The sequence below is a fragment of the Felis catus genome, chromosome A1, assembly GCF_018350175.1.
Source record: "Felis catus isolate Fca126 chromosome A1, F.catus_Fca126_mat1.0, whole genome shotgun sequence".
NCBI lineage: Eukaryota > Metazoa > Chordata > Mammalia > Carnivora > Felidae > Felis > Felis catus.
In genome coordinates, this window is record NC_058368.1 from 4,543,533 (window position 1) to 4,564,683 (window position 21,151).

A 21,151-nucleotide genomic window follows, 5' to 3' on the forward strand; every position below is an offset into this window, starting at 1 on the left:
ACAATTTCTACAGAACTGGCCTTCCCAGTTAGAGAGAGTTCTTCCTTTTCTTTGCAGTCAGGCTCGTCAAAGGAACAGAGCCACCTGTGGAGGTAGGGCAGGAGCGAGGGAGCCCCAAAGGAGCATAGGCGGGGGGCAGGGTGCAGAGCCTTGCACAGAAGATTCTGCCCCGCTGCCTCTCTTCAGCTACATCGAGAGCATTCCACCCAAAGCGAGAGGCTGGGTCAGGCCTTCCCTTGGCCTTTGCATGAGTGTGGGAAGAAGGGCTGGGAATCTTGCCCGGGGAGTGGAGGAATGCTGGGAGGAGGAGCAGGGGACAGCAGGGGCTCCCATCACTGACCGCCCGGCCGCCTCTGCTCTCCCACGCGATGGCTTGGCTGGCTTGGCTGGAACAAACACACAGATGCACCCACTGGTGCTCAGGACGAGGGGGGGCGGCCAGCTCCCCTCTGGTCTCTACTCCAGCCTCCGCTGGGCCATGTCAAGCATGGGACCGTGGTGCCCGGCTGCTCAAGCTGACAAGCACAGCCAACTGGTAGGCAGGTCTGTGCTCTGAATGCAGTGATCAGTGGGCAGCTTTTTGGTGAAATGGAGTACACGGTTGGTCTTGTTTTTTTTTTAATCTCCAGACATAGAAGCCATAACCACATCCATGTCTGCTCTGAGCCAACACAGAAAACCCATCACAACGAGACGAAGCACAAACTCCAATGGTCTTGCCCCAGCGAGGCCCGAGGCTGCCTTCGAGCTGTCAACCACAATTCTTCCATTCCATGCTGAGTTACTGGCATTGATTTCAGGCAAAAACAGAGGCAAGACTTTCAAAAGCATCCTATTGTATCCACATTGTAGCAGATGGCTAAAATTCTTGGTTTTTTCTTACTCCTTTTAAAGACTACAATCTGTAACTTTCTAGTGTGAGAGTACCACAGTTCCTTCACATTTAAGTAGGAACTGCTTTAGTTGACAACATTCACAAAAATACCAAAAAGAGGGAGAACAGTGCAGTCACAGAACATGGGGCATTATCACTTTTGAAAACAGTAAACAGTCTTTCTCAGAAATCAGTTCGTAGCCTTACACGCCCCAAGTTAGCAAGGAACGTTTTTACAGACAGCCCAACAATAAGCTCCCAATTTCACGTAATACGAGCAAAAACCAGAACGATAAAAGCCGGAGCCATAACTCATACAGGACGCTTGCTTCTTTTTGTCTATTTCACACTAACTGCTATGCCATAAACAAAGCCACTTTCTTTGATTTACTACATCCACAATTAAGAGTGCCCTCAGACGCTGCACTAGGACGAATGAGCTTTCACAGACACACTCACACCGACAAGCAGCAGCAGAGAGAAAGCACTGTAACTTGGACAGAAACAGACTGCAATCAGCAACATTGGCACGATATAATAATTCATTCTGTGCACACATACCCATGTGAAGGCTTTCCAGACTCCAGAATCTTGCTATTTCCCCTCTAGCTACCATCCTTCTCTTTGAAAAACAGCCACATTCAGAGCGGGACTGGGGTGTGACTGAGCATCACGGAGAATCACACAGGCTCTTGGCTACGGAAACCGCAGAAATCGCTTATTCACTGCTTTGACGCTGTGCACACTCCCGGCTGGAGCCTGCCTAGAAGCGGACAGCTCGCTCACTGCTCAGGGCTGCTAAGGTCAGCGGCACCAGGCGGCCCGCGGACGTCAGGGAGGAAGTTCTAAACTCAAGCAAAGCCTCCACATACCAAACCCACACACACACTCACAAGCCTAGCAGGTGTGGTCAAGGGCCGTCAATGAAGGTAGGAGAAGTGTGTTTGCTGCTTTTAATCACAATCCCAAAGCCCAAGTTGGACTTTCAGAGAGCTTTTATTTTTTTTTTTAATTTTTTTTAACGTTTATTTATTTTTGAGACAGAGAGAGACAGAGCATGAATGGGGGAGGGGCAGAGAGAGGGAGACACAGAATCAGAAACAGGCTCCAGGCTCTGAGCTGTCAGCACAGAGCCCGACACGGGGCTCGAACTCATGGACCGTGAGATCATGACCTGAGCAGAAGTCGGCCGCTTAACCGACTGAGCCACCCAGGCGCCCCTCAGAGAGCTTTTAAAAAGGTATCCATTTCACAGGGAAAAAAGCAGGGAGGTTGCTAAGTTAAAAAATGTAGTTAGCATTTTATAACAAAAATTTGAGTCATGATGTTAACTGTAATTGATGAAATCACATTAAATGAAGAATTTTGCTCAAAAAATATATAGGTAAATATGTGTACACCCTACTATGTGAGAGTAATATGTACATCTTTCACTACATAAAATGTATGTCCTAAATAATGAAGAGAACTGCTTTTCTTGAAGCATCTCTCTAGATGACATACAGCTCATTTATTTCCCCGTACTCTTCACCATTTTCCAAGTTATGTACAATGAGCAAGTCTTTCTTTTATTGTGAAACAATGATCGTCAACAAACAGTACATACACTTCCTTCAATTTCTTCATGACAGGAAGACATGCTTTTTTAACTTGATGAACAATGAGATATAATATATGCAAAATAGTGATCACATGGTCATCCCTCAATAAAAGGTGGTTAAAAAAAATAACAGTGCTTGTTAGTAAATGCATGTTTTACACTGATGGGGGTCAGAGCAGCTGGGTTTAAAATCTGCTCTACCAAACTACATGAGGAAAAGTTTCTAAGTCTCTAAAGAGTTCAGTTTCTGGTCTGTAGAATGGGTATGACTGGGGCGCCAATAATCCCCTTAGGGTTACCGAGAACATCTTATAGAGTGCTGAGAACATTGCTGGCACTGCACTAGGAATTAGCAAATGTCACCAGTCATGCTGCCACAACTCCAAAAGCCCGAGGTCCACCAAAAGGTGCCAGTCCCCACAGAATCCACAGCATGAACTCACCAGGCAAATAATGTGATTAGTTACATTATCCATGTTGACTATGTGCCATATTGTAGACTGTTCTTAAGTATTTGTGGCTATTTATACTGACTCAATGCATCCCACCCTTAAATCCAGCTAAAGAAAATTTTCTGGGGAACTCACAGCTTCAATAATCCACAACAAAGGTGAAATGCATGCAAACACACACACACACACACACACACACACACACACACACACTCATAACACCAGATTGGCTTCAAATCTTCCCATTGCAAATATTTTTAGAAAATGATTTATGAGTGGGGTGCCTGGATGGCTCAATAGGTTGAGTGTCCCACTCTTGATTTTGGCTGAGGTCATGATCTCATGGTTTGTGGGTTTGAGCCCCATGTCTGTCAGCGTGGAGCCTCCTTGGGAATCTCTGTCTCCCTCTTGCTCTCTGCCCTTCCCCCACTCATACTCTATCTCTCTCAAAATAAACATTTTAAAAAAATGATTTGAGAGAGTCAAATTTTTTAAAGGATTAATAAAGTAGCTCATGCAAAAGGGGCCTCTCCATTCTTTAAAAAGAAGGCACTAAATTAAATTACGAACTCAAGAGACTCTTTGCAATTGTTTTCCAGAACAGACCCTCTCTATAAGTAAATTTCCTATATGCCACAAGGAATACTAGTTGCATAGTATGGTTCACGAAAAAAAAAAGGTCTACCTCTCGGAAATGTACGAGGATACCTTAGGAGCCACAGGCTCCCAGAAGTCCAAATAATGACATCGGTGTTACTTTAACATAGACTTTCCTCATCTTATTTGGTCACAAAATTCTCTTTTTATAGTAACACATATTATTAACCCTCCCAAAAAATGTGCCAGGGCCTGGCTACTCGCATGTGGTCCATGGACCCATAGCACTGGCACGACCTGGCAGCTGGTTAGAAGGGAAGACTCTTGGGCCCCAGCCCTATCTGTGGAATCAGAATCTGCATTTTAACAAGGTCGGGGCCATTCCAATTAACATTCAGGTTTGAGAAGTGTCGTTTCGGGCAATTCAAGAAACTCTTTCCTCTGCGGCAACATCTTGAATGCTACTGTGCTTTTTAAAAAATCTATTCAGAAACTAATGACGCCCATGGAATGAATGGGTAGATGTGGTTTTAGTTAGAACAAAGAGGCAAAATGCTGAATAAGGAGATAGCGAGCGGTGAAAAGTTGGAATTAATTCTGATGGGTATCCCTTCTAACAAAGTTTAAATTCCAGCAGGAGGCAAATAAAATCCGGAGTGTTTTTGTTTCCTTAAATTTGGGGTTCATTTGTCTCGTTGGTTGGTTAAAATTACAAGCTGTCAAAAAGAAAAAGATCTCTTGGCTGTGTTTCTTTGGTATTGTCCTAAGGGACTGTGTGCCCACTGTCACTTTTCACTGTACAGAGGACAGCTCTTATATCCCAAGGACTCTTTCCAAATCCAGAAATGGGGTCAAGGCACTACACTAAGATCCCTGGGAGTTTTCAGACCTTAAATTAAAGGCATTTATACTAAGTAAACTTACTTTACCGCACATTCGAAACAAAATAAAGACAAAAAGAAGGGAAAAAGTAAACAAAAACTGTATTTAAATGAGGCATCTCATCAAAGGACACTGACCCAACAACCCTTCTAAGATATTTTTGGAAGAAGAAATACACAGGTTTGACTTTTAGCCTAACATTTTTTTTTTTAGTGATTAAAGCCTATATTTACAAGATCAATAAGAATACTGCAACAAAGACCTTAAATATAGTTGAAAAAAATCTTAAACTCCACCCCTGTCCCAACACACCCATTAATCTATTCTCTTTGGATATGATTCCACTACATCACGTGATCAGGACTGAGACGTTACCAACATTGATTACTGGCAACCCTCAAAGAATTAAGCAAGGGATCAGTCCCACAAGGCAGTAGAGAAATTTAAATTATATATTAATATCAAATATTTAGAAATCAATGAAGATAAAACAAAAGTTGAAAACAGAAGGAATGTTCTGATGATTTTTGTTGTATGGATGTAGAAATAAAGGTGATTTTTGGCAAAGCGGTCTTAAGACCCATAGATATTCACACACACATACATACGTGAAAAGGAAATGCCATAAAACTGTCGGGGTAAATTAGTAGCGAGACCTCAAACTCACACCAGTGGTCTCCTCTTTGCTTCTCCAGGACTCTTTTCCAAGATTGACTCGATGGCTGTTAAGGTTCCATTTAGCTCTGAATTTCTGGTGTCTTTTTATTTTCAGTACTAGATGGTACAGATTTTCTTATGTGGCCACCTTCTGACTTGTACAGAAAGATGACCAGCATTGGTTTCGACTCAGAGGTTCCCAGCCGTTGCTTCACCAAGGCAGCTGCCGTCCTGCAGGTGCAGAGGTATTCTGAAACTAGGGACATCCCAGCAACTTTATGTCCCCCCAAGGTTTAGATACGGCCCTATTACCAAGAGCTACAGGACAGGCACAAAATAGTAGGAGGCCCCAGAGGACAGAGTAACACTACCCTTCGGCACGACAACACTGTCAATTTTAGAAATGGGCTCAAGGATGGCTGCCACATCAGCCAAGAACCAAGAAAGTTCCTACGTCTGGCTGGACCGAGCTACGGTCCAAACTCCCGTATGAGCAACGACTTCCCAGAATCAAGAGTAATGCAGCATGCATTCTATGTACACACTCACTCGCTCTCCTCCACTGCTGATATGGGGCTGCAGTTCCTAACGCTGGAAGGCGGGATTCCTTTACAGGAAATAATTTGCCCACTTGCTATCAGTTATCGAAACCAATGCTCCCTTGTCCACTAGCATATATAACCGAGTATCCAGAGTGATCCCTTTATTCTGAATGGATTAAAAACAAGAAATATTAATTTACAGAAGTTATGCTATTTTCCAGAGAAATATAAAAAAATATGACATCCAGCATAACATACAACATTTTCTAGAACATACTGATGTACAGCTCCAAACAGTTTCAGTATGCTGTTTGCTCATGTACGGCTAAGGCAGGCTCAATTTAGATCTCATCGAAACATCATTCAGCAGCCAGACTCCTCACCACAGAAGGGGAGGACCCAGTCACACAGAGCACACAGGAAATGCAGCCTGAGTTACAAGAACATGCTGGGTGAGAACCATTCAGTGCACACTTGAAAATACAGAGGAAGAAAACGTGCCTCTCTTTGTGTCTTCAAAGCTAATGCTTTTTAATCTGGGGTAATGTAGACTTGAACACACAAGATGATGGAAAATTTGTTCTCAGTGGCTTAAATAAACCCTCCCATTTGCCTCTACTCCATGCCCCAACCTCTCCAAAAAAGACGCTGTTCCCAGCGTAAATGTTTATTACAACATTTGGACTCACTGAGAAACAAATAAAATATTGCCCTTTCTTTTTTTCTTTTCTTAAGTTTATTTATTTGAGAAAGAGAGAGAGAACCCACGCACGTGAGAGTGAGCAGGGGAGAGGCAGAAAGAGAGAGAGATAATCCCAAGCAGGCTCTGCACTCTCACACGGGCTCGATCTCACAAGCCAAGAGATCATGACCTCAGCCGAAATCAAGAGTCAGATGCTTAACTAACCGAGCCATCCAGATGTCCCTAACAAATTGCCCTTTAAGAGTAAAGGTAACGTCTTAATTTTAAGACCTCTGCTTCTCCCGTCTTCTGGAAGCAGCACGTGGATTTTTCATCCTTCAGGACCTAGCACACATTTCAGGTCTTTTCTGTATTTACGTGTTTGTCTTCACATCCTTAAGACTGAGCATGTTTCAAACATTATAAGAGCAAAATAGATACTAGAGGAATTTCACTTTCTTCTTTTGTTTCAATAAAAGGCAATTATTAGGGCATGGTCTTAGTTAAGTGCCAACACACAGGTATAATGTGCAGATAAAAAAATCATTTTTTTTGTTTTGTTTTGTGATGGAAGAGCACAGCACCAGGAGACAGGCAGTAGAATGGCAGGAATCTGGGCTTTCAAGACAACCTGATCTGGTCTGAGTGCCAGCTACCCTGCTTACAACTGAAATCCTGCTTAGCTGACTGAGGGAAAAAGTCCTGAATGGTTTTAAGCCTTGGATTCGTCTGGAAGAACAGGAACACGAACAGAGTACGGACACGGTGTGGTTGTCGGCTAGATGTTTAGATTTCTTGGCTCTCCTTCCGTGACTTTTAATATTCTTTCTTTTACTTTTAAAATCCAATTTCTGAAACCTGTATTAGACACATGCTATTTTGAGACATTTTACTTTTTCTTCATTCTAGAGACATTTAAACAAATCTAAGTTTTAGAACTGAGAATGTTTTTTTAACTGTTAAGATCATAACCATTTCAAGGGTTTGCTGGAAAAATGCTAAACACTTGATGTTTCGGAGACAGAGACTAGAACGCTATGTTCCTTTAAAAAAAGTCTTGCTTGTGGGCAATGATAAGGCATGAAGTGCCAGCTCAGACAACTGCCACTGGAGCGAACGGCATCTCTAAAAACACGCAGGCGCTACGGTTCAAGGCACCGCTGTCCGTGTTTGTCCTACTTGTTCCTGTATACGGAATAATTTCTAAATTCCTCTGACTGCGGAATCCACACTGTCTCACAGCATGGTCCGAAGAGAGTGATTTCAATGCGCTCAGTGTTAGCAGGCAGGAAAACATTTTTACTGTTAAGTACGTGCCTACAGACAAGTGAGCTGAGTCATCTGGTTTCGCAAATAAATACAAGCAGAGCCTAGTGTCCCCTGGTAGTAGAGTACAAAAGCAGGACGGGGAAGGGAAAAGAGGCCTGGACCAGACTCAGGACATCCGCACCTGACTACCAAACTCGACATCACCAATACTCCAGCCTGCCCTCCCAAGAACTGTTCAAATTACTCTCAATAGGTGCTAAGCAAGCAAGATCTGATGCTGTATTTTCTCTCTGATTCATTAATGAAAGAAAACTTCTGAAAAGCAGATGCATAAAGAGATAATCCAAACAATAAGAGATCAGACAAAAAAGGGTAATGGTGTGGTTATGATAATTTCAAGGCATCACACGCATCTTAACGCCGGCTATTTTCTTTTTTGCTTCTGCTTTAACGAAAAGCTCAGTGGAGTCTCTGAGTGATACTTTGGGACATCTTCAGATAATGCGTGAAATCTTGGGTCAAGAGAATCAACAGAAAAAAACTCAGCAGAGTTTTCTCTTTTGCTAATAACCGGAGTGTATGCCTTTGAAATTTGCTTAACCCACATTTGGATCATAATTAAACAGAATACGGTTCCGTAAAGACTCCCAGTACTCTAGGGCTTTACTCTTGGACGAAGTGAGCTGTCTAAGGTTAAACTGCTGCCTAGTGCAGGTAAGTAAGTGACTCAGAAGTCTGGCTCTACACATGGCCCGACAGTCCTCACTGCCATTGTCCTGTGTAAGGTCCTCTATTCCTTTGCATGAATGCTAGCTAAGATTTGCTGCATGTCTACTGTGCGCGGAGTCACTCTCACACATCTGTGGGGCACAGAACATTAATATTTCCTTTTACAAACGAGGACATTAAGACTTTGAGGTTAAGGTCACATAGCTAGTCAACAGAGGACTGGGCTTCAAATCTGTTTTTGGACCTAAAGATCTATGAATGAGAAAATGAACTTTCATAACAATTATTGGAATAACAAATTAGAAGTAGGATCAACAACAACAAACTAAGGCAAAGGAAAAAAATATATTTTCTTGTTTTGACCAAGTAAAAGAATAGATCAAAGGGTTTTAGTAAGTTTACTAACTTCATCACAGACTTTTCTAAAAAATTGCTTATTTTCTTACAACTTATTTAATTAAAAAAATCAAGAGTTAAAATGGCATAAACCCTTATGCTTAAATTTCCTCTACCTCCTTAACGTTGGGATATTACCCTCATAACCCTAAGTCAAGGAATGGAACTCGTGGTGCATATTTAATATTATTATTTCTTTCAGAAACATTTAGTAAAAATAAACACGGACACATCTGTATCAATGAGCTTTCAGATGCTGCAATGTAAAGCCAAAATAATCTTTTAATAAGGTAGCAAGACAAAAGTTCTTTTCATTAGCCCCGGCATTTAGGAGAAATGAGAAAGACAACAGATAAAATGCCTCTGCGCTACAACTTAAAGTCTTGATGTCCCCCACAGCCTTGCAGGCACCCTCTCGCAGCATTCTGGCTCTGCCCTCCTGGTGAACTCAAGCTGCCTTTTTCAATCAAGGTCAACTCGGTCCTCCTTACCGCTAATCCAAGGGGTATTTTTCAGGGTATGCAACTTCACTCTGGATACATGTGACAGCGTTAACCACTCTGTCCCTGACGCCAGTCTTCCTCTGACATCTGGGACACCACTGACCTGTCCGGCCATTCCTTTCCTATCTTCTTTGTGGATTTTTTTTCCTTTACTGGTCCCCAAATGTTGCTGATCGTCTCCTCATTTTTCACACGCCCATCTCGGATGATAACATTGCCTCCCACAGCTTGAAGAACAGCCATTCATTTACTGCCGACTTCCGCGTCTTTACTTCCCTCCTGGCTCCCCCTCCTCAGTATCAGACCTTCACGATGAAGGGCATGGTGAGGACATCACTTAGCTGTCCCACCTGTGCCTCCAACTCAACGTGTCCGGGACGGAACCCGGCCCCCCACGCATGTGCCCTTCTCCTATACTCCCCATCACCCTATACTCCTCAGCACCCAAAACATCCAACTGGCCTGACCTCCAGGTTTTCATTTCTCCAGGACTACGTTCATGTTCTGAGATCAGGGCTCAGGCCGCTTGACCTAGCAACACACTCCCCCGGTCTCCAGAGAGGACACAGTCTAGCCAGCCCCTGCCTCCAAAATGCCAATCTGATCACCTCACTCCACTTAAAACCCCAGTGGCTCCTACTTGCCCTTGGGCTAGTCTAATCCCCTCACCTGGAGGCCCTAATGGGCAGGTCCTTACCTCTGATCTCTAGTCTAGACTCCTCTCTCAACACTTCAATCCTTCCCTCACCTTTTGCCATAGCTGGGACACCTACTGAAGAGGTCCCCCCTCGCGAACGGTCGGACTGCACGAAAGCCCTAAGTCAAAAACACTACACATGCACTCATGCCATGAACTTGACTTAAAACACCTAAAAGTGCAATTGAATTCATCTTTGTTATCACAAAGGACCAGAGGTCTTGGTGTGTGATCATCTGACCGGAACTCCGCATTCTTTCTTGCATAAGTCACAACGGAATGTGTCGACTGTGATTTCCAGTTTTGGTTTCTTCAAAGTACAGTAATAACCAGAGATGCCCGTGAAGACTTTTGAGTACAGATGTCTTGATTTTTCGTGTTTTACAGCTATCAATTCTCATCTAATTCGGACAGGAAATAACTTTTTGGCAATTCACCTTTATTGAATCTCTACAAAGTATTCAATTTAGCTTTCATACGTGTGAGACTCTTCAGTCTTACATTTCATTTGTTTATATACCTAAGTTAGATCTAGAATTAAAATAATAAACACAGCTGCCTTAAGTGGGTTTGGAGGCATGCCCTTGACTCCTGGTAGGGAAATAACTCAAACAGTAGGCAGGAGCAGCCTAACAAAGCAAGCCCTCGGGGTCCTGCAGGCATCAGTCTGAATCTGAAGAACACCTGGAGTCTGAGAAGCCTGTGGATGGGGTGAGAAAGTTACTGTTGGGCAACCCCAACCTCAGTTTCTCAAATGTGCTCTCCCTTCTCTGGCTTCCACCCTTCGCAAACGCTGTTCCCTCTGCCTGGAATATACCTTCCCCGACAACAAACCTAATCTAACTCCCATTCACCCTTCACACGTTGTTACCTGCAGGGCTCCCAGAACCCGGGCAAGTCCTAGAAGCCCCTGCCTAACTATCAGTTTTCTCTTTTAGAGACTAGCTAGCTAATTGCTGGAACAGAAAAAGAAACATTCTGAGTATGACCCCCACCCCACCAGGACTGCGGCTGCGCACATGAGTCCTAAAGTGCCCCACAGTTACCTCAGCTTCATTACGTTAAAATCCCTGCTCCGGCAGGGGCATAAGCTTCCTTAGCATAACATACAACGCACGTACCGGCACGTTTTCTGAGTGCACACGTGCACCTTTAGGCCTGTCCCTTTATGCTGAGGCCGCCCCCTTTCAATATTCGTCCCCAAGCCCAACAGAAGGAGCCTGCTTACCCCTGTTTGGGGAGTCGTGGCTTTGGAAGTGATCCTGTGTTCTCAACAAAGTTACCTCGTGAGGCAACTCCACCTGGTGTATTCGGTCTCTTACTCCCCAAGGAGCCGACCCGCTGGTTCAGTAACAACATCTCAACGTTGGTATCATTTCCTCCAGGAAGTCCCGGGCTCCCCACATCTGATATGCATGCTCTCTCTTCACACTTGGCTCCCTGATCCTTGCAGCGGCTTGACAAGTCCCCACGCCCTACTGGAGGTTCCGTGAGAACGGTCTCTGGCTTCCTCCGGACCACCCAGCCCCCGGCAGGGTGCTTCACTCATAACAGGGCGTACATACGGATACACAGATGGAGACACGTATCTCACATCATTACACACGCTTGCTAAATGTATACAAAGGAGGTATCTCCTAAACCAAGGGCCTATTAACAGCTCAGCTCTGAAAGCAGAGCACCCTGGGCACTTCCTGAAATAGCACCGTGCGATCATGTCTCAACGGCACGCCCTGTATCACTTCTAATACTAGTGTCAACGTCAGAATAAGGCTGAATAAACTTGCTTTTACAACTCAAACTAGTTCAATGGGGAAAACAAATACACCTAAGGAAATCTTTTCCGTTTCTGAGTAAATACATTTCAGCACAAAACCAAACTGAAGAAACAGGTGTCGAAGACAGGAAAAGAACGTCACCCCTAACCCCCAACTGGGCATTAAAGACAGCAGACAACGTCTCAGCGCACTTTTCCTTTCCTTTGGACAAACCGACCTTAACCGTGTAGGTAACACGCGCCGGATGACACCGAACAAGGCGGGGGGCCGTCCCGGGGCCGCCGTTGCAGGGCCGGCGCTGCGGGGGCGGGACGCGGGGCGGGCAACGCACGGGGGCCACGCGGGTGGGGGCGCCTCTCCAGCCCCCAGGCCCCCGGGGTGGCCCCGCCCGGTGCTGGCGCAGCTGCACGCCGGCCTCGGCTTAAGGAGAGTCCCCACCAGGCTTCCCAAGAGGCGGCCGACCCCATCGTCTCTGCCTGGGCCTTTCGCATTACCGTTGATTCAGCAAGGAGAACTCCCGGTGTCGCCGCGGGGTTCCCCGAGGCAATCGTCTACCCGGCACCCCAAGCCTCCCGGGACTACTCGCGGAGGACCAGCACCCACCTCTGCAAGAAGTCACAGAGGGGAATGAACCAAGCTTGAAGGCACTGGGCAGAAGCCAGTGCCTATGGACAGTTAGCGCATGTTCGACCAACTGGCCAATGGGGGCCCCCCAAAGATAGTAAGTGAGCTCTCTTCACCTCCTGACCCGGCAGATGGTCCTGCCGAGTGTTTCCACACGGATACGCACAGTGCAAGCGATGTTAAGTGTAGGGGAAGCCGGAGGCCATGCGGGGGTAGGCACACCACTGCCATTACACTTTTCTCTAAAATAGTCCTCAAGTTATGCTGCAGCAAAATGAAAAATACAATAGGTTGAACTTCTTATCGCGAAATAATTTATTTGGGAAATTTCTACGCTGCCTTATTTCTCACACTTGGCTTTGTATTCTAGTGGTAGGCCGTGGTAAGACCAACGATCAGTTTGCCGTCCGTGGTATCTTTTACCTGCTTTTCTTATTGGCGCTAGAACCAGGAGTTTTTTTTTTTTTTTTTTTTTTAATTTTTTTTTTCAACGTTTATTTATTTTTGGGACAGAGAGAGACAGAGCATGAACGGGGGAGGGGCAGAGAGAGAGGGAGACACAGAATCGGCAACAGGCTCCAGGCTCCAAGCCATCAGCCCAGAGCCTGACGCGGGGCTCGAACTCACGGACCGCGAGATCCTGACCTGGCTGAAGTCGGACGCTTAACCGACTGCGCCACCCAGGCGCCCCACTAGAACCAGGAGTTTTTAAACACTCAGAGCAGGTTTTCAAAATACAGTTGACTCGAACAACATGGGTTTTGAGATGTGTGGGTCCACATATATGCAGATTTTTTTTTCAATAAATTTAGTGCAATACTGTAAATGTATTAGTCTCTTTCTAATTTTTGAAGTTTTAAAAGTCAGCAGGCTTGTCTTATGATTTTCTTAACATTTTCTTTAGCTTACTTTATTATAAGAATACAGTATATAATATATATAACATACAAAATATGTGTTAATCAACTGCATATGTTACCAGTAAGGCTTCTGAGCAACAGGAGGCTGTTAGTAGTTAAGTTCTGGAGGAACCAAAAGTTACACCCTGATTTTGGATTACATAGGGTGGGGATGGAGCAGGTCCCTAACCCCCATATTATTCAAGGGCCAACTATATTCCCTCCACCAATCATGAGCTAGCTCTAATGTGCTCACAGACAGGTTGGCCAGTGTACAATTTGGGTCGTTCCGTCCTTTGTAGACCAAGATGTTTTTTATATCCAAGTGTTGGCGAAAATGTGGAGAAAAAAGAACCCTCATGCACTGTTGGTGAGAATACAAACTGGTGCAGCCACTGTGGAAAGCAGTATGGAGGGCCCCCCCTCCCCCACCCCGCCAAATTAAAAATAGACCTACCATATGATCCAGTAATCACACTACTGGTTATTTATACAAAGAATATGAAAACACTAATTTGAAAGGATGTACGTACCCCTATGTTTACCGAAGCATTATTTACAACAGTCAAATTATAGAAGCAGACCAAGTGTCTATTGACGGATACACACACACACACACACACACGCACGCACGCACAACACGAAATATTACTTAGCCATCAAAAAGGATGAAATCTTACCATTTATGACAATATGGATGGAGCTAGAGAGTATAATGCTAAGTAAAATAAGTCAGAGAAAGAAAAATGCCACATGATTTCACTCATATATGGAATTTAAGAAACAAAACAAAGGGGGGGGGGGAGAGGAAACAGACTCTTTACTATAGAGAACTGATGGTTACCAGAGGGGAAGGAGGGGGGAGAAGGGGTAAAATAGGTGAAGGGGATTAAGAGTACTCTTACCATGTTAAGAACTGAGTAATTCATAAAAACGCTGAATCACTATATTCTACACCTGAAACTAATCTAACATTGTATATTAACTACGCTGGGAATTTAAACATATATATATTCTTTACATATGTCTTGCCTTTAAGGACTGGACTTTTTGGTTGGTTTCCTAAGGAAAGGTTGTAGATGGGGCTTCTGATTTAGAGTTTTGCAATGCCACTGTTAGCAACTATTACATCATTTTGCTGAAGACTGAGTGATTCTGGCCTAGGTCATTACAGGGCTACAATGGCTTAATCTGATTCTCTTTCCTAGCTTGCAAAAAATGACTATATTCATAGGAAAGTACGATGTAAAATTTTTTAAAAATCAAACCAAGCAATAATTTGAGTAATTTAGAAATATTTGTAAAAGCCATAAAAAGCCTAATATAGTCAGGGCACCTGGCTGCCTCAGTCGGTACAGCATATGCATTTGAGCCCATTGTGTGGTGTAGAGTGTACTTTAAAAAAAAAAAAAAAAAAAAAAAAGTCTAATCAAATCAACTTGTCAGTGTATCTCCTCAGAAAACCATTTTCTTAGTTTTTATATTTAATCATTACTGTACCTAATCTTGTTTCTCTGTTGTGTGGCATTATTACATAATAATATAGTATTTATTGGTTAATGAGAAGCCTTTTAAAAATATAACAAACAGATATTTTTTAAAATGGCATCCCCAGATCTCCGGATCTTCAATGTCATGTTTTAGCTCCTTGCTTGTGACCCATAAAGATTCCACAGAAATTTAATAGCTGAAGAAACTGAATGTTTTCCTTTCTGGTTAAGATCATCGCTTGCCGTATGTCACACGAGCAAGCTAACCTAAACTCAATGTGTGAAATGAGAAGAAAGAGAAGGATGAGCAGACACGAGCAGGAAGAATTTTGAAAAGTGATCGAATTTGGCTTCTGATCAATACAGATCAGTTGGGGGAAGACGTGTGGCAGAAACCCAAAGCAAATTTGGGAAAATCAGGAGCACAGGTAGGTTGTGACATAATAAATTGCCTTGGATGTAAGACAGTAGCTTCATAAAAGAAAGCAAAAGGCAGCAAAGATAATCGCCTACGAGAAAGTTACCACCGCAGAGGCATGCTTGGGGAGACCCGGGGAGAAAGAAGGGCCACAGACACCATCAGCAGCAAAGCGGTAAGGTTGTATCGGCTGGCAGCTCCCCCTTCGCGAACTTTATAAAAGCACTGACAAGTGCTTTCTGATTCCTGATTCGATTCTATGATTTCAATACGTCACCCATCTGATCATTACTGAGGACTGTTCCATGTGACCTTCCTTCACAGACTATAAGGGGCTAGTAAGGAGGTAAGACCGTACTTTACGGTGCCAGGAAGTGCCCAGAAGGGAGAGAGAGCTCACCTCCACCTGAAGGAGTAGGTCTTTATTTCTTAACAAAAATTAATTCGCTAATACCCAAATATCTACATTTTGAGAAAAATTTAGTTGCGGCCATTTCTTGATTTGCAGATTTGGGGAGCAAATCCAGGGAAGAGGAAGCATACTTTCATTATTTTTTTAAACGTGTATGACACATTTCAAACAAACGCAAGAGCAGAGAAATTAAACGATGAACCCACAATTGTCAGTTTTTTCCCAACTTTTCTCAGCAACTTTTCGGAGCGTTTTAAAGCAAACCTCACATATGCTGTTTCGTGCAAAAACTATTTGACTATGTACCCATAACAAACAAGGGCTTCAAAATAACTGCACTATCGTTATCCCTACTAACAAAACGAACAACAATTCCTTCACTGAATTCTCAGTCCATGTGAAAATCTCCCCGCCTGTCTCCTAACGATCTTTTTATACTGGTTTGCCGGTATCAGGATCCAAACAAGGTGTTCGCGCTGCGTTTACTGAACGTGAATTTAGATTCAACCCAGTCTATCCATTTGGGTGACGTCTACCAGAGATCATGCGTTCAACACACGGGCTCATGGACCTGGCTGTCGTCCCAGCACTTAGAAGGGCCACAGACCTGGACCCAGCACTGGCCCACTCTTAAGGCAGTGGAGGGGCCAGCATCTGGCACAGAGGAAGAAAGAAGTACAGAGGCCAGAAAGGCAGAGATGCGGTACCTGGTCTATCACGGACTCACCACCCCCCGGGCCGGGTCTCCCAAACCAGGTGATGGGAGTGGCAGCCACTTTTCTAAGCACTGTACTGCTCATCTGCCTAGGTGAGGGAAGTCGGCGAGAGAGGCCTCTGTTGCACGGAAACCCGGGACCCCCATGGAGGTAGGACAGCTGTCACAGGAAAAGAGGACACGGCTCCTAAACGGGGCAGCACGTCCAGTTTACTCACCGGAATAGCTGGCCCACGCAATTTCTGGCTGTCCCCAACCTATTACAGGGTCTGCAGGAACAAAAGTGGTAACTCCACTACAGTACTACCTGATTTGTATAGCAGGGCATTTCCAAATCTGGTGACAGGAACCTGACTTGAACCACCATGGCAGAGAATCAAGGACCCTTACACGGCTCCCAGATTGGGTGGTTTCCAAACTCGGGGCCTCTTTATGAAGCAGAAGCCAGGTAACTTGGGGGTCAGTATCCCACAGTTAACAACTCTTCCTTCCAGCCTTCCCAAAAGGGATCTTCCAACATTCACCCTCCACCCAGGAAGGGAAACCCCCAGTAGTAAAATCAAGGCGAGAACTCTTCCTAATCCTTTCTGAGTGGGAGGAGAAAGGGCCTCAGCAGGGACTTAGCTTGTGTGGATACATGGTTAGGACAATGGCTTGGCTGAATAGCTTGGAGGAATTTGGGAAGAACAGAGTAGGTAATGGACTGGTTTCGGGAAGGAGTATAATTAAATATGTCAGAATGCATGAGAAATCGTCTGTCCCATATGAATGTCCAGTCGCATCCCATGTGAATCCTACTGCAAAAGAGGCTGTTTAATAATTGTGTGAACATTATGTCCCATTCTATAAACGCCAATCTCTGTTTCTAGTCATCTTGATGCTTACTCAGTGGGTTCGGGGTAAAAAAAAAAAAAAGAAAAAAAAAAAAGGCCATGGTGGCAGAAATGGATGCCAAGCCTGGGCTAAACCACAGGGTGTCCCTCTCAACAAAGTTAATGACATGGTTCCTTGAAGGAACCAGACAGCTCCTTGTGGAAAGCTGATTACAATGGACCCTTTCATAATAGAGGGGTGGATGATCTGTCCTTAGTGGCAAAGAGATTTATTCTAGATTTGGATTTGTTTTCCTTACCTGTCAGACCTCTGCTAGAATCGCACTGAAGGCCTCACACAACGTCGTGGCACCTCACATGACCATGCCTCTACCCGAGGGCCCCAGTGAGGGAAGCACGGTGATAGGCCAGTGTCCACGAGTGTCGCGAGCTTTATTCTTGTTTACCATTGTCCACAAGCATGGAATCACGGCCTAATGAAAATGATGTTATGGAGACAGCTTGGGGACACATCTTGAAATTGCGATGCTGCCTTGGATAGGGTCTGTATAGCACTGAATCGGTGACTGGTACGGTGCTGTGCACCCATGGCCAGAGTACATGGGTCCAGAAACAAAGGGCAAGCACAGGGACTGCTTCTCATGATTACTGAATAACACATTTGCAAAATATTTTCTTCCTGTTCAACAGCTTCGCCTGTCAAAACTGAATTTATTCCCCCAAGAGAGAAGTCCTTCCACCAGAACTCGCAGGCCTGGCCCCACTGGATCTGAACCAAGGCCGGCCATTTTTGCCGCCCTGTGCACTGGGGAAAATGAGCACCCAAGACAGACATGGACGTCTTTTGTGGTCACTGCCACCGCTGTTTCCCAACTGGACTTATGCAACAGTGTCCAAACCAGTCTCCCCTCCTCTGCCTTTTCTCCCCCACACTGTCCTTCCTCTCTAAAGCTTAAATCAGTGCCTTTCACTCCCCGGCTGGCAATGGCTTCCGGTTTCACTTCGAATAATGCCAAGTCCTACCCAAGACCTGCAGTGCCCTTTCTGTCCGGCCGCAGCCTCCCCACCAGACTGCAACGCCCTCTTCTGCCCTTGTGTCTTGAACTCCGGTCACGCTGGCCCTCTCGCGGAACCTCAGACACATCAAGTTCCAGTCTAACGTTGGGCCCCTGATGTTCCTTCCACTGGGACTTCTCCTCCCTCAGATCTTTGGCTCTCACTCACCTTTAAAGCCTCCACTCCAGTGTCACCTCCTCAGGGACACTAGGTCACCCTCTGCTGTGCCCGTTGCCACACTCTCTACCGTATCACCCACGTTCTTCTCTCGGGAGCCATCATTACGGCCTGAGATCATGCTCTTTACTGACTTACTGGATTGGTTTCAATACTGGAATGTGAAGTTTGTGATGCTTTATCCTCTGCTGTATTTCCAAATGGTAAAACCAGTGCCTGGAAGGCTCAGGTTGGTGCTCCACACGTTTTTTTTTCTTTATAGATGGGCTGCTTTTTTGACTAAGGGAGGCAAATAAGTAAGACTACTGCGACTCTAAGCGAGCAGAACCACTAAGAGCCCCACACGACGGAGTGAAGGTCTGGGCCACCTCAGCTGGCAAAGAACACTACCAGGGAAGGTACTGGGCAGGGGCCAGGGGAGCATGCAACAGCAATGAGATGAGCAAAGTCAAAACCAGCGGGTATGACCTTGCAACCAGAAGCAGGAGGGATTTCCTTTTGTGGTACCATGTTTATATACATAATATTTGTTTTCTATTTCCTTTCCTCCCCGCCCCCACCTCTTTCCATTATGATTATGGTATGCTGCTTAAATTTACCTCTGGGTTTACGGAATGGAAAAGGCATTGCGGAACTGCAGAAGAAATGGATAGGACTCGGGGAGGGGGGCCTAGACTTGGACATGTTTGCAGTAACTGACAAGCTTTTGAGTTGTCTCCCTCTAGGGAAAGACTCAGCGGGGGTTGAATTATGCATCATGTTAGAATGACATTTTTTTAGACATGCCTACCCTCCACGCATCTTCAGTTTTCTTTATAATACTGCCTGCCATATTACAGAGTCATTTGTTAACTCATTATCCCCTCACCAGAGTGTAAGTGATTTAAGGGCTTTTGCTCACTCCTGTCATCTGGCACATGGGAAGCACTCAACAGCTACTGAATATATGAATGAATGAATGAATGAATGAATGAATGAATGAATGAAGAACCTGTTCAGGATCTATTTCTATTTGGTTTTTTTTTTAATGTTTGTTTATTTATTTTGAGAGAGAGAGAATCCCACACAAGTGACATGGGGATCCATCTCATGAACAGTGAGATCATGAGCTGGGCTGAAATCAAGAGTCAGATGCTTCCCCGACTGAGCAACCCAGACACCCCTATTTCTAACACTACTTGGACTTCCTCTAAGGGAATGACCTCCCTTCCATTGTGTTCAGCTTCGGTGACAGGGACCCAGGTACCTGCCTCCTAATATGGAAGGCGAAGGGTCTCTGGAGGCACCCAGACCTTGTGCTTGTCCCAGCGGCACCAGGTGGCAGACACATCACCTAAGCTTCAAGAATCGATTTCTCGGGGCACCTGGGTGGCTCAGTCGGTCAAGCGTCCAACTTTAGCTCAGGTCATGATCTCGCGGTTCATGGTTTTGAATCCCACGTCAGGCTATGTGCTGATAGCTCAGAGCCTGGAGCCTGCTTTGGATTCTGTGTCTCCCTCTCTCTCTGCCCCTCCCCTACTCGTGCTCTGTCCCTCAAAAATAAATAATAACCATTAAAAAACTTTTTAAAAAAGAAAGAAAGAAAAAATAATTGATTTCTCTATCCTCGGACTTTGACTCTTGAGTGAGTGACTGAAGGACAGGAGGAATGGTTCTTCACTCATTCCCAGGGGTGGCATCATACCTTCCTACTACACGCCTTTCTTGGCTTCTTGCATGTAGTTCTTACTTCCCAGGAACAACCCTGACTGCCATCCATTTCCCAGACTGGTCCTCTAGCCATTTTCAACTCTGGGAACACCTAACATCCTTCCAATAAATTCTCTTTCTGCTGAAGCAGGTCAGTCAGTTTCTGTTGCTTCTCAACAAAAATCAAAACAAAACACTGTTACAGAAAGCACAGAAATAAGCTGGTTGTATGTACAGGGTTGCATCGGGTTGTACAGGGTTGGAGGAGACCTCACCTACCTTCCTTCCAACTGAACCACACTGCTTTTATTTTTGCAGAGTCTTGTTAAATCTTTGACCACGTGTGTACATGTTGCAAACTGTTGCAATCACGGTCTACGTTCTAGGTTGGATTATGTACCCTGTACGGGTACCAAAATCCTAACCCCCAGTAGTGTCAAAGTAACCTTATTTGGAAATAAGGTCTTAGTAGACGATCATGTCAGGAGGAGATTATTAGGGTGGGCCCTAATTCAATGGCATGGAGAAAGCCATAGTGGCATAAAGACTGAAACAAAGGCAATACATCTACATGCCAAGGCACAAGGTACCCAAGACAAGAAGCTAGGATGGGCCGGCAGAGATTCCCGGGCCCTGCCCTCGGAAGGAAGCAGCGTGCCAACGCTTTCATCTGACTTTCACCTCTAGTACTGAGACAAAAGATTTCTGCTATTGAAGGCACCCAGTTCGGGGTACTTTGTTACAGCAGCCTTAGCAAACTGATATAACATACATGATTTTATTTGCTATTTTTTTCTCACTTTAAAATTGCGGTTGTCGCTTCTCACGTTGTTTGTTTTCCTGCTTACGATGTGAAGTGTGTTGAGGTCGTGGCCTAAGCAGCACCCCGACCCACGATCCCAGCGTAACGGGACATTCCCGTGGCTTCCACTTCAGGGCCATCACGGTGCTGTAAACGCTGTGTGCATGTAGCTTTCTCTCTCCTTTTGGAAAACTTTCCCAAAACACATCACCAGATGTGGATGACCGGATCAGAGGGAACGAACATGAGGCCTGGGGCTGAGCGGCTTTGCAGAAGGAGGACAATGGATGCACTCTGTCTCCAAGGGCACACAAGGGAATGCGTTTTGAATTCTGAATGGGAAGAATGCTGACACAAGGAAAAGGAAAAGAAGGGAAT

General features: G+C 44.9%; 1 protein-coding gene and 1 long non-coding RNA gene across 14 annotated transcripts in view; one reads left to right on the plus strand and one right to left on the minus strand.

Annotated features, from left to right (window-relative positions):
• Positions 1 to 21,151, minus strand: part of SPATA13 (spermatogenesis associated 13) — a 349,273-nt gene that overhangs the window by 32,728 nt on the left and 295,394 nt on the right. Inside the window, exon 1 of one of the 11 annotated variants that reach the window (XM_019819820.3) lies at positions 11,876 to 11,983. The exons of 7 other annotated variants lie outside the window; for them this stretch is intronic. Coding sequence is in view for 1 of the 4 variants with exons in the window: in XM_006927170.5 (XP_006927232.1) it covers positions 1,436 to 1,490 (55 nt within the window). In the remaining 3 variants the exon portion in view is untranslated. Of the gene's footprint in view, positions 1 to 1,435; positions 1,878 to 5,072; positions 6,304 to 11,108; positions 11,563 to 11,875; positions 11,984 to 21,151 lie in introns of those variants that run through there. 3 more of the 11 variants (XM_045041470.1, XM_045041369.1, XM_006927170.5) reach the window with 3 other exon arrangements.
• LOC109494916 lies at positions 12,014 to 18,510 on the plus strand. 3 transcript variants are annotated; one of them, XR_006588426.1, is made up of 3 exons: positions 12,014 to 12,379; positions 14,903 to 16,367; positions 17,740 to 18,510. It is a non-coding gene; the product is annotated as an uncharacterized LOC109494916 (long non-coding RNA). The 3 variants fall into 3 exon arrangements; XR_002740360.2 differs by having other exon boundaries at positions 12,041 to 12,379; positions 14,903 to 15,099; XR_002740359.2 differs by having other exon boundaries at positions 12,040 to 12,379; positions 14,903 to 18,510.